Source organism: Saccopteryx bilineata, chromosome 1 (genome assembly GCF_036850765.1).
Source record: "Saccopteryx bilineata isolate mSacBil1 chromosome 1, mSacBil1_pri_phased_curated, whole genome shotgun sequence".
NCBI lineage: Eukaryota > Metazoa > Chordata > Mammalia > Chiroptera > Emballonuridae > Saccopteryx > Saccopteryx bilineata.
Window position 1 is genome coordinate 259,577,444 of NC_089490.1, and position 12,654 is coordinate 259,590,097.

The 12,654-nt window shown below is 38.4% G+C and overlaps 1 protein-coding gene and 1 non-coding gene across 8 annotated transcripts in view; one reads left to right on the forward strand and one right to left on the reverse strand.

Moving 5' to 3' along the window:
* BDP1 (B double prime 1, subunit of RNA polymerase III transcription initiation factor IIIB) overlaps nucleotides 1–12,654 on the reverse strand; it is a 126,916-nt gene that overhangs the window by 68,406 nt on the left and 45,856 nt on the right. For all 7 annotated transcript variants that reach the window (XR_010726895.1, XM_066241605.1, XM_066241625.1 and 4 more), the window contains exons 12-14: nucleotides 5,067–5,226; nucleotides 2,947–3,038; nucleotides 844–1,039 (exon numbers count right to left, since the gene is read on the reverse strand). Coding sequence is in view for 6 of the 7 variants with exons in the window: in XM_066241605.1 (XP_066097702.1) it covers nucleotides 844–1,039; nucleotides 2,947–3,038; nucleotides 5,067–5,226 (448 nt within the window). In the remaining variant the exon portion in view is untranslated. The remainder of the gene's footprint in view (nucleotides 1–843; nucleotides 1,040–2,946; nucleotides 3,039–5,066; nucleotides 5,227–12,654) is intronic.
* Nucleotides 8,134–8,209, forward strand: TRNAA-AGC (transfer RNA alanine (anticodon AGC)). The gene has a single exon. It is a non-coding gene; the product is annotated as a tRNA-Ala (tRNA).

The following is a 12,654-nucleotide window of genomic DNA, read 5'->3' on the forward strand; positions in this document are numbered from 1 at the left end:
CAGTCTCACCTGTAAGAATTATACTCTGGGGTCCGTCTTATTATTATAATCACACTACAGACCTTGGGAATTATAAGAAATTGAAATCTCAAATTATGCTAACTGTTGCCTTTACCACAAAGACTAGTTATTATGTAAATAATCTAAAATAGATAATCGTGTTCTTAGAATTATATTTTAGTGCAGATTTTTTACTATTTTGTTTAAGCTAGTGTTAAAATTTGCATATCTAACAATATTTTCAAAAGGGAAGTGTAATTCAAACACATACACAATGGTGAAAAGCAAGTCCAAATATGAGGTAAGGTGAAAGATGATGATTCACATCACATAAATGCCCAAAATCCAGAGAGCTGAGTCACGTTGCTTTACAATTAGTCAAGCAACAGGCTATGAAATTTTGGCCTTATATTTAATGAACAATGTACATAATCATATAGCATTACTGTTTTAAAAGGAGGGTGCCTGACCAGGTGGTGGCACAGTGGACAGCACGTCGGACTGGGATGTGGAGAACACAGGTTCGAGACCCCGAGGTCGCCAGCTTGAGTGCAGACTCATCTGGTTTGAGCAAAAATTCACCAGCTTGAGCCCAAGGTCGCTGGCTTGAGCAAGGGGTCACTCAGTCTGCTGTAGCCCCCCAATCAAGGCACATATGAGAAAGTAATCAATGAACAACTAAGGTGTCACAATGAAGAACTGAGGCTTCTCACCTCTCTCCCTTCCTGTCTGTCCCTACCTGTTCCTCTCTCTGACTCTCTGTCTCTGCACAAAAAAGGGGGTGTGTAAAAGGAGACTTATGTACTTGTTTAACAAAAAACTGGGAGGAATCAGCATACTCACATCTCTATCACTACAGGATTCACTTTCATTCTTTTCTACATTGGCGCCAATTTCTTCCTGTGATGCAAGAATTTCTTTTCTTTCAGCAACTTGACCTACATTTGGCTGTAGCCTCTGCTGTCGGCTGCTCATTAGTCGTGATGGTCTGAAAGCCTTCAGTGGATCATCTTTCTGCAGACTTACTTGTTCACTCAAACTAGAACAATCACAAAGATTATACTGAAGTCACATACTTGCTGTTTACAGTATTGCCTTCTCTCAGTTAGAAATAAATAAACCATTTGTAACATAAAATAATTCATAAGTGCGTCTTCAAGAACATCCATCAAAGATGCTCATACTTCTACACTTTGATTCTCTGGAACCCAAGACATAATCCTGGAAGTCTGAGTATAAAAAGCATTTTAAATTAAATTTTCATCACAAAACTGGAAAAATCTACAGCTGATAAGCATGTAACACAATTCTCCACTAAGGATACTATCGTGTAATGTACACCTTCAGGGAATGGAAACAAATTACAGCTAAATGTACAGTCCATACCCACTGGTTCATATTCATAGTTGAGCAATGCCTATTCTAGACCTCAACTGCAAGTTAAATATTCCCTTTTAAAACTCCTTGCTATAAATAAATTACCTAGAAACATACATCTTATCCATTAACTTACCTTACAAAACTTTAATAATCTTGTTAATAAATTGAGGGAGAAATGTAATTGCTAATTCAAAGAATCTATATCATAATTTATTTCTACAACATGCATTAAACATAAAGAACATTATTAAATGTTTTAACAGCCCTGGTTGGTATTTCAGGTAGTCAGTCCATCATCCCAATATGCCAACGTTGTGGGTTCAATCCCCAGTCAAGGCACATACAAGAATCAATCAATGAATGCATAAATAACTAGAACAACAAATTGATATGTCTCTCTTTCTCTCTCTCTCCTCTCATCGCTTCCTCTCTCTCTAAAAATCAATATTAATTTTTTTACTCTTTTATGTTGCAAGAAAGAGACACAGACTGACAGGCAGGTTGCTCAAGCCGGCGACCTTGAAGTTTCGAACCTGGGTCTTCAGCGTCCCTGGTCGACACCCTTTAATCCACTGTACCACCACTGGTCAGGCAAAAAAAACACCCTTAAATAAAATAGTTTCAATAACACTTATAGTTATGCCTGACCTGTGGTGACACAGTGGATAAAGCATCAATCTGGAACAGAGGTTGCTGGTTCAAAATGCTGGGCTTGCCTGGTCAGGGCACATATGGGAGTTGATGCTTCCTGCTCTTCCCCACCTTCTCTCTTTCTCTCTCTCTCTCCCCACTAAAATGAGTAAATAAAAATCTGAAAAATAAATAAGTAATACTTATAAGTTAAAAATGTGCTTAAAAATCCTGACAGGCGCCTGACCAGGCGATGGCGCAGTGGATAGAGCGTCGGACTGGGATGCAGAGGACCCAGGTTCAAGACCTCGAGGTCGCCAGCTTGAGCGCGGGCTCACCTGGTTTGAGCAAAGCTCACCAGCTTGGACCCAAGGTCACTGGCTTGAGCGAGGGGTTACTCGGTCTGCTAAAGGCCCACAGTCAAGGCACATATGAGAAAGCAATCAATGAACAACTAATGTGTTGCAACGAAAAACTGATGATTGATGCTTCTCATCTCTCTCCGTTCCTGTCTGTCTGTCCCTATCTATCCCTCTCTCTGACTCTCTATCCCTGTAAAAAAAAAAAAATCCTGACAGGCTTGAGTGTGGGTTCACCAGCTTGAGCAGACAGGGTCACTGACTTGAGCATGGATCATAGATATGACCCCATCCCTGGTCTCTGGCTTTGATCCCAAGGTCATTGGCTTGAGCAAGGGTTCACTGGCTCAGCTGAAGCCCCCTAGTTAAGGCAAGAAACTATCGATGAATAATTAATGTGCTGCAACCATGAGTTAATGCTTCTCATCTCTCTCCTTTATCTCTTTCCCTAAAAAATTTTTAAAAAGGACTTTAAGTACATAGCTGAAAGTAAACTTCATAGAGTATCAAGTAGAAAACAAGTTATTACAATCACTCCCAAGAGTTACTACTTTTATTCCACTTTCTAAATACTTACTTAGATACAGTATCAGCTTCTGAGTTCTTGCTTTGTGAATTCTCCATTTCAGAAATGTCAAATGAATCCATTCTTTCCTTTTCCATGTGAACCTATGAATTCAGTGTTTTACATTTAATCTACTTAACATAAAAAAGTTCAAACTTTGTTATAAAATAAGTGAAAATTAAAACAACAAAATTTATTTTGTACTTCTATTTTGAAAAGTTTTTAAAGTCATACACACAAATAAAAGTATAAAACATACAGGATGGGCAAAAGTAGCAGGTTTACAGCTGTTCAAACAAAAAATAATACAATAATCAATCAATAATAATACAAAAATAAAGTCTGTGTTTTGTGTAGTCATAACTGTAAACTACTTTGCCAAACCCTACATAACCTCATACAGTATTGACAAAAGCACAAATCAGTGTATCCTTTCTGGAAAGACTTTTTCCAGTATGAATCAAGAGCCTTAAAAACGTTCATATTTCTAACCCAGCAGTATGATTTCTAAGTTTCTTCTCTAAAATATTTAAAGACTTAAGCACAAAAATATTCACTGGAATATTATGCTAAATAACAAACACTGCAAATAAACAAAATATTCAATAATGAGTAAATGGTTAAATAAATTCAGTCACACCCATTAATAGAATATCATGAAATCACTAAATTAAAATTTTAAATCGTATTTTCAAAAGATGTTTAATAATATGGAAAAATATTTATAAAATGGTAAGTACCAAAGGATACCAAACTGATTTACTTCTATTCAATTTTGTAAAAGAAAAGCTGAAAGAATTAGATGTTTAAAAGTTGGTTGCATCTGGATAATAAAATTACAAGTAGTATTTGTTTTAATTTTTACATGAATCTATATTTCCCCAATTTTCTAGAATTTAAAAACGTAAGATTATAATATACCTATATATAAAAGTATGATAAGTTATTTCACCTAAGAGGAAAAAAGGCAGACTAACATTTTAAAAACTATTTTAGTAAAAAAAAAAAAAAAAAAGTATAGCAATATAATGCTGGCAAAAACATGAGAAAACAAGAATATTTATTTGAGACTTCCAGCAATGTAAATAGAGTCACAGGCCCCTGGGTAGCTCACTTGGTTAGAGCATCATCCCTTGGTTAGGCCAAGGTTGCAGGTTCGATCCTCGGTCAGGGCACATATAAAATCAACCAACAAATGCATAAATAAGTGGAACAACAAATCAATGTTTCTCTCTCTCTCTCTCTCTTCCTCTCAAAAATCAATAAGTAAATTTAAAATAAATTAACAGCATGTTTTTGTCAATTGAACAATGCACAAGAGCTATTCAATATACTGACCCGTTAATCAACCACCTCTGGAAATTTATCCTTTGCTTTATCCTTAAGACAGCCCTATCTACAAAATTTGTTTGCTTTTATTTCAAAAGTTTAAAAAATTGGGAATAACCAAAACATCCACCATTAGAGAAATGGCTAGGTAAATGAGTAAGTTAACTTGATGCAACTATTAAAAAATATCAGTCAATCCCAAAAAGTATAAAGAGTTTCAGAGAAAAAAGTTTTAAATCTTGTTATGATTAAAAACTACAGGAATGTTTACATACATAAAAAAATATAAAATTTATAAGGGACAAAGAGAGGAATGTATCTACGTTTAGATGAAAGAGTTGTGGATATAATTTATGTATAGCTAGTTTAAAAGATATTTTGAGTACAAATTTTATGTAAGAAAAGCCAGATTTTCCCTGGCCAGATAGATCAGTTGGTTAGAGCATTGTCCCTAAGCAGAGAAGCTGCTGGTTCGACCCCTGGTCAGGGCACATACCAGACAGATTGGTGTTCATGTCTCTCTCTGTCTCTCCCTCCCCCTTCCTCTCTCACTAAAATCAATAAATAAATTTTTTTTTTAAAAAGCCAGATTTGTCATTACTGAGGATGTCTGAAATTTGTCCTAGGTTCTAAATAAAATGCATAATCTGACTAGTAAAACAAACTTAATATTAATGTGTGACTTCTCATATCTTTATTTTAGTATCAGTAACATTACTTTGAAATTACAATTAAACATTTTATACCCAACTATTTAGAAAAAACTTTAATAATTTTAATTTCCATAGTCTCTTATTCCATACCTTTTCAACTGAAGTTTCTGGATGTAAACTCTTGCTCCTTGTATCTGTTTTACCTTGTGAAAGAACCAATTTCTTCCCAACAGTCCTTGATAAATTGTGCTTAGGTCTCTGGAGTTGTTCTCTTGCCATTGGTTTAATATTTTCTGTTTGATCAGTTTTCCTAAAAAATAAACATTATTTATATCACTAACATGCAAGCATATCAAATAAAATTCTTTAGCCCTGGCCAGGTAGCTCAGTTGGTTATAGTGTCAACTCAATACATCAAGGCTGTGGGGTTCAATACCCAGTCAGGAGCACATACATGAATCAACCAATGAATGCATAAATAAATGGAACAACAAATCGATGTTTCTCTCTCTTGCTCTCTCCTTTTTCCTCTCTAAAATCAATTTTTTTTTAATTAAAAAGAATATTTGGCCCTGGCTGACTGGCTCAGTGGTAGAGCACTGACTGGGCGTGTAAAAGTTCTGGGTTCAATTCCTGGTCAGGGCACACAGAAAAAGTGACCATCTGATTTTCCTCCCTTCCCTCTCCCACATCCATGGCTCAAATGATTCAAGAGCGTTGGCTCCAGGTGCTAAATATAGCTCAGTTGTGAGCATGGGCCCAGATGGGCAGAGAACATCAGCTCCTGATGAGGGTCGCCAGTGGATCCTGGTTAGGGCGCATGCGGGAGTCTAACTCTCCTCCTCTCACTTTGAATGAATAAAAAAATTTTTTTGAGAAGATACAAGAACCGAGAGAGATTATGAGAGAAGTCAAGTAGCATCAACTCAAAACTGCTTTCACTGTAGGGGTGTAGTGAAAGCTTCTAAGAGGGAGAAGAGAGACAGAGCAAAAAGCATCAATGTAGTTGCTTTCACTTTAGCTACGCATTGAGCTCATACATGTATTGACTGGGACTGAGTCAGTGTGCCCTTGCTCAAGCCAGTGACCTTAGGTTTTCCATGCCAGTAACCTTTGGGCTCAAGCTGTCAAACTTTGGAATAGTGTGGACAACCCCCCATTCAAGCCAGTAACCCCACATTGATGAGTCCTCATTCAGAGCCAGCAACCTTGGAGAGTTGAACCTGCAACTTCAGCATTCTGGGTCAATGCTTTATCTACCACACCACCAATGGGCAGGCTAAAAATGAAATTCTTTAAAAATCCACTCACAGCCTGGCCAGGTGATAGCACAGGGATAAAGCGTCAACCTGAGACACTGAGGACACAGGTCCGAAATCCCAAGGTTGCCAGCTTGAGCATGGGCTCACCAGTTTGAGTGTAGGGTTGCCAGCTTGAGCACAAGGTCATCAAAATGAGCATGGGATCACAGACGTGATCCAGGGTCACTGGCTTAAAGTCAAAGATCAATGACTTGAGCCCAAGATAACTGGCTTGAGAAAGGGGTCATTGGCTTGGCTGGAGCCCCTGCCCACCCCCCACCATTAAGGTATGTACGAGAAGCAATCAATGAATAACTAAAATGACACAACTATGAGTTAATACTTCTCATTTCTCTCCCTTCCTATCTGTCTCTCTCTTTCTCTCTCTCACAAAAAAATCCACTCAGAGCCAATAAAGAACTCATTTAAGCTCACTTATAAGAACAGCAAAGAAAACTAAAATAGAAGACCAATGAGGAAATAACCAATTTAGTCTATCAAAAGATGTCAAAAATACAGTATTCAGTATCGATAATTAAAACATTGTGGTACTGATATATGGAGAAACAGATAAACACAAAAGAAAACTGAGATGACCCTAAAATACACAAGTATAGTATAAAATAAAGGTAGGATTTAATAACAGTGAGGGTAAGATAAAACACAAAATAATATATATATTTTATATATTTATACATTATATAAAAATAATGAAGAAACTGGTAACAATTGAGAATAAAATAAAACTAGCTCCATTCCTTGCACAGCACTCACAATATATTCCAAATAGAGCAAAGCTTTAAATGAAACCATAAAGAGAAAATGGATAAGTATTCTTGAGATACTTAACATCACTGATTATCAAAGAAATACAAATCAAACCACAATGGTTGCCAGAAGCTGAGAGTAAGAAAGAAATAAGAAGTTGCTGTTCAATGCACACAGACTTTCAAGATTCAGAAGATGGTGACAGAGTAGGGGGAAGTTCCAATATCCACCTCTCAGAATCAAATTGGATTACAACTTAATTTGAGAACAATCATCTTGAAAAACCAACTTTGGACTACACTAAGAGGAATTTATAACCAAGGATCACCGAAGAACCCACACCGAGACTGGTAGGAAGAGCAGAGATGGAGAAAGGGCTGCCCCACCCCCAGGAACGAGCTGTGGCCAGGAGAAACTCTCACAAAGGGGTGGTTTGCTGTGAGAGGTGTGGGTCCTCAGCTCCAGGACTGGAACCCCAGCCTAGAGCCACAGAGCCTAGAAGAGGCACCCTAACAGTATTTAGCTAAGAAAAGAGCCGGGTTACTGTTGCGCGAAAGAGACAGACTTCTCAGACCAAGATTTAGAAACAACACATCTGGAAGCTGGAGGCAGACAACACAAACCCTAGACACAGCTAGATACACAAAAAGCAAACCCAAAGGAGGAGTCTATACACAGACAAATGGGAAGATAGAAATGCAATCCTAATGAATCAACAAGAGAAATCCCCAGAAAAAGAAATGAATTAAGAGCCTGACCGGGCAGTGGCACAGTGGACAGAGCATCAAAATGGGATGCAGAGGACCAAGGTTCAAGACCCCGAGGTCACCAGCTTGAGCACAGCCTCATCTTGTTTGAACAAGGCTCACCAGCTTGAGCCCAAGGTCACTGGCTCAAGCAAAGGGTCAGTCTGCTGTAGCCCCTTATTCAAGGTACATATGAGAAAGCAATCAACAAACAACTAAGGTGCTGCAATGAAGAATTGATGCTTCTCATCTTTCTCCCTTCCTGTCTGTCCCTCTCTCTGACTCTCTGTCACAAAATAAATAAATAAATGAATGAAATTAACATGCTTTAAGAGAGAAAAAAGAACTAAATGAGAAGGAAATAACCAAACTACAAGATGCAGAGTTTAAAACAATGATTTAGCCCTGGCCGGTTGGCTCAGTGGTAGAGCGTCGGCCTAGCATGCAGAGGGCCCGGGTTCGATTCCCGGCCAGGGCACACAGGAGAAGCGCCCATTTGCTTCTCCACCCCTCCGCCGCGCTTTCCTCTCTGTCTCTCTCGTCCCCTGCCGCAGCCAAGGCTCCATTGGAGCAAAGATGGCCCAGGCGCTGGGGATGGCTCTGTGGCCTCTGCCTCAGGCACTAGAGTGGCTCTGGTCGCAACATGGCGATGCCCAGGATGGGCAGAGCATCGCCCCCTGGTGGGCAGAGCGTCGCCCCTGGTGGGCGTGCCGGGTGGATCCCGGTCGGGCGCATGCGGGAGTCTGTCTGACTGTCTCTCCCTGTTTCCAGCTTCAGAAAATTGAAAAAAAAAAAACAACGATTTTTAGGATGCTCAAGGATCATAGAGCAACAATGGATAGACATAATGAGCAATTAAATCAATTAAATAAGAAGATAGCAAGCATCAAAAAGGACATTGAGATTATAAAAAAAAATCAGAAATGACAAATACAATATCGGAAAAGAAGACTACACCAGAAAGAATTAACAGCAGTCTGGATGAAGCAGAGGACCAAATCAGCAATTTAGAGGACAAGATAAACAAAAGCACAGAAGCAGAGCAGCAAAACGAAAAGAGGCTCAAAAAGTCAGAGGAAACTCTAAGAGAGCTCTGTGACAACATGAAGAGAAACAACATCCACATCATAGGGGTTCCTGGAGTAGAAGAAAAGAACAAGGGATAGAGAACCTGTTTGAAAAAATTATAGCTGAAAACTTCCCTAAATTGGTGAAGAAAAAGGTCACACAATTTCAAGCAGCACAGATAGTCTCATTAAAGAGGAACCCAAGGAGGCATACACCAAGATACATCATAATTAAAGTGCCAAACTTAAGAGTAAAGAAAGAAAATGAAAAGCTGCAAGAGAAAAGCAGTTAACTACCTACAGAGGAGCCCCCATAAGAATGACATCCAGCCTGACCAGGCGGTAAAGCAGTGGATAGAGCGTCGGACTGGGATGCAGAGGACCCCGGTTCGAGACCCCGAGGTTGCCAGCTTGAGCGCAGGCTCATCTGGTTTGAGCAAAAGCTCACCAGCTTGAACCCAAGATTGCTGGCTCCAGCAAGGGGTTACTCAGTCTGCTGAAGGTCCGCAGTCAAGGCACGTTTGAGAAGGCAATCAATGAACAACTAAGGTGTTGCAACGCGCAATGAAAAACTAATGATTGATGCTTCTCATCTCTCTCCATTCCTGTCTGTCTGTCCCTGTCTATCCCTCTCTCTGACTCACTCTGTCTCTGTAAAAAATAAAAATAAATAAAATAAAATATTTAAAAAAAAGAATGATATCCAATTCTCAACAGAAACACTTGAGACCAGAAGGGATTAGCAAGAAATATTCAGAGAGATGCAAAACAAGAACCTACAACCAAGACTTCTTTATCTAGCAAGGCTATCTTCAAAACTGAAGGAGAAATAAAAAGCTTCCCAGATAAAAAAAAAACTCAAGGAATTCATTATAACCAAATAAATACTACAAAAATGTTAAGGGGCTTTGTAAACACAAAGGAAATGAAAATCTAGAAAAAGAGAAACGTAAATTTAAAGAATAAAATGAAAATAAACTACATATCAATAATAACCTTAAATGTAAATGGATTAAATGCTCCAATCACAAGACATAGAGTAGCTGTGTGAATAAGAAAACAGAACCGTACATATGCTGCCTACAAGAGACTCACCTCAAAACAAAAAATATACATAGACTAAAAGGGATGGGATGGAAAAAAATATTTCACACAAATGGAAACAAACAAAAAAAAAGCTGGGGTAGCAATACTTTTATGTGACAAAATAGACTTTAAAACAAAGGCTTGCCTGACCTGTGGTGGTGCAGTGGATAAAGCGTCGACCTGGAATGCTGAGGTTGCCGGTTCAAAACCCTGGCCTTGCCCAGTCAAGGCACATATGGGAGTTGAAGCTTCCTGCTCCTCCTCCCCTTCTCTGTCTCTCTCTTTCTCTCTCCCCCTCCCTCCTCAAATGAATAAATAAATAAATATAATTTAAAAAAAATAAAACAAAGGCTATAGTAAGGGATAAAGAAAGTCACTACAGGCCTGACCCCTGTGGTGGCACAGTGGATAAAGCGTCAACCTGGAAACGCTGAGTTTGCCGGTTCAAAACCCTGGGCTTTGGCACATATGGGAGTTGATACTTCCTGCTCCTCCCGCCCCTTCCTCTCTATAATGAATAAATAAAAATTAAAAAAAAAAAAAGTCACTACATAATGATAAAGGGAACAACCTAACAGGAGAATATAACCATTGTAAATATCTATACACCTAATATATGAACACCTAAATATATAAAGGAGATTTTGATGAACATAAAGGGTGAGATCAACAGCAATACTTTAACAGTAGTGGACTTTAATACCCCAGTAACATCAAGGGATACATCCTCCAGACAGAAAATTAACAAAGAAACAGTGGCCTTAAATGACACATTAGATCAACTGGATTTAATATAAATACCTTCAAAACCTTTCATCCCAAAGAAGCAGAACACACATTCTTTTCAAGTGCTCATAGTAAATTCTCTAGGATAGACTACATCTTAGGACACAAAACAAGTCTCAATAAAGTTAAAAGATTGAAATCATATCAGGCATCTTCTCTGATCAAAATGGCATAAAACTAGCCTGACCAGGTGGTGGCGCAGTGGATAGAGCTTCGGACTGGGATGCGGAAGGACCCAGGTTCGAGACCCCGAGGTCGCCAGCTTGAGCGCGGGCTCATCTGGCTTGAGCAAAGAGCTCGCCAGCTTGGACCCAAGGTCGCTGGCTCCAGCAGGGGGTTGCTCGGTCTGCTGAAGGCCCACGGTCAAGGCACATGTGAGAAAGCAATCAATGAACAACTAAGAAGTCGCAACGCGCAACGAGAAACTGATGACTGATGCTTCTCATCTCTCTCCATTCCTGTCTGTCTGTCCCTGTCTATCTCTGCCTCTGTAAAAAAAAAAATAAAAAAAAATAAAAATAAATTAAAAAAAAATGGCATAAAACTAGAAATCAACTACAATAGAAAAACTAAAAGACATTCAAACACTTAGAAGCTAAATAGCATGTTATTAATTAACAAATGAATTAGCAATGAGATCAAGGAAGAAATCAAAAATTTCCTTGAAAAAAATGAAAATGACCATACAACAACTCAAATTCTATGGGACACAGCAAAAGCAGTCTGAGAGGGAAGTTCATAGCATTACAGGCATACCTTAAGTAGCAAGAAAAAGCTGAAATAGCATGGGCTCATCTGGTTTGAGCAAAGCTCACCAGCTTGGACCCAAGGTCGCTGGCTCCAGCAAGGGGTTACTCAGTCTGCTGAAGGCCCACGGTCAAGGCACGTATGAGAAAGCAACCAATGAACAACTAAGGTGTTGCAATGCACAATGAGAAACTAATAATTGATGCTTCTCATCTCTCCGTTCCTGTCTGTCTGTTCCTATCTATCCCTCTCTCTAACTCTGTCTCTGTAAAAAAAAAAGAAAAAAAGAAAAAAAGCTCAAATAAACAACTTAACCCTACATTTAAAAGAACTAGAAAAAGAAGAACAAATAAAGCCCAGAGGAAGTAGAAAGAAGGAAATAATAAAGATCAGAGCAGAAATAAATGACATAGAAGCTAAAAAAAAATACAAACGATCAACAAAACCAAGAGCTGGTTCTTTGAAAAGGTAAACAAGATTGATGAACCTTTAACCAGACTCACCAAGAAAAAAAGAAAGAAGACTCATATAAATAAAATGAAAAATGAAAGTGGAGAAGTAACAACTGACACTGCAGAAATACAAAGGATTGTAACAAAATACTATGAAGATCTGTATGCCAAAAAACTGGAAAACCTAGGCGAAACGGATAAATTCCTTGAAACATACAATCTTCCAAAAACCCATCTGGAAGAATCAGAAAACCTAAACAGGCCAATAACGACAAATGGAATTGAAACAGTTATCAAAAAACTCCCAACAAACAAAAGTCCTGGACCAGATGACTTCATAGGCGAATTTTACCAAATCTTCAAAGAACTAACACCTATCCTTCTCAAGCTATTTTAACAATTCAAACTCCTTTTATGAGAAGGGAAGACTTCCAAACTCCTTTTATGTGGCAAGCATGAGCCTCATTCCAAAACCAGGTAAAGACACTAAAAAGAAAGAAAACTATAGGCCAATATCCCTGATGAACCTAGATGCTAAAATTCTCAACAAAATATTAGCAAACCGAATCCAGCAATAGATGAAATAAATCATAAATAATGATCAAGTGGGTTTTATTCTGGGGAGGTAAGGCTGGTACGATATTCATAAATCAATCAATGTGATTCATCACATAAGCAAAGATAAAAATCACATATAAATAGATGCAGAAAAAGTATTTGATAAAATCCAGCACCCATTTATGATAAAAACTCTCAGCAAAGTGGAAATAAAGGGAACATACCTC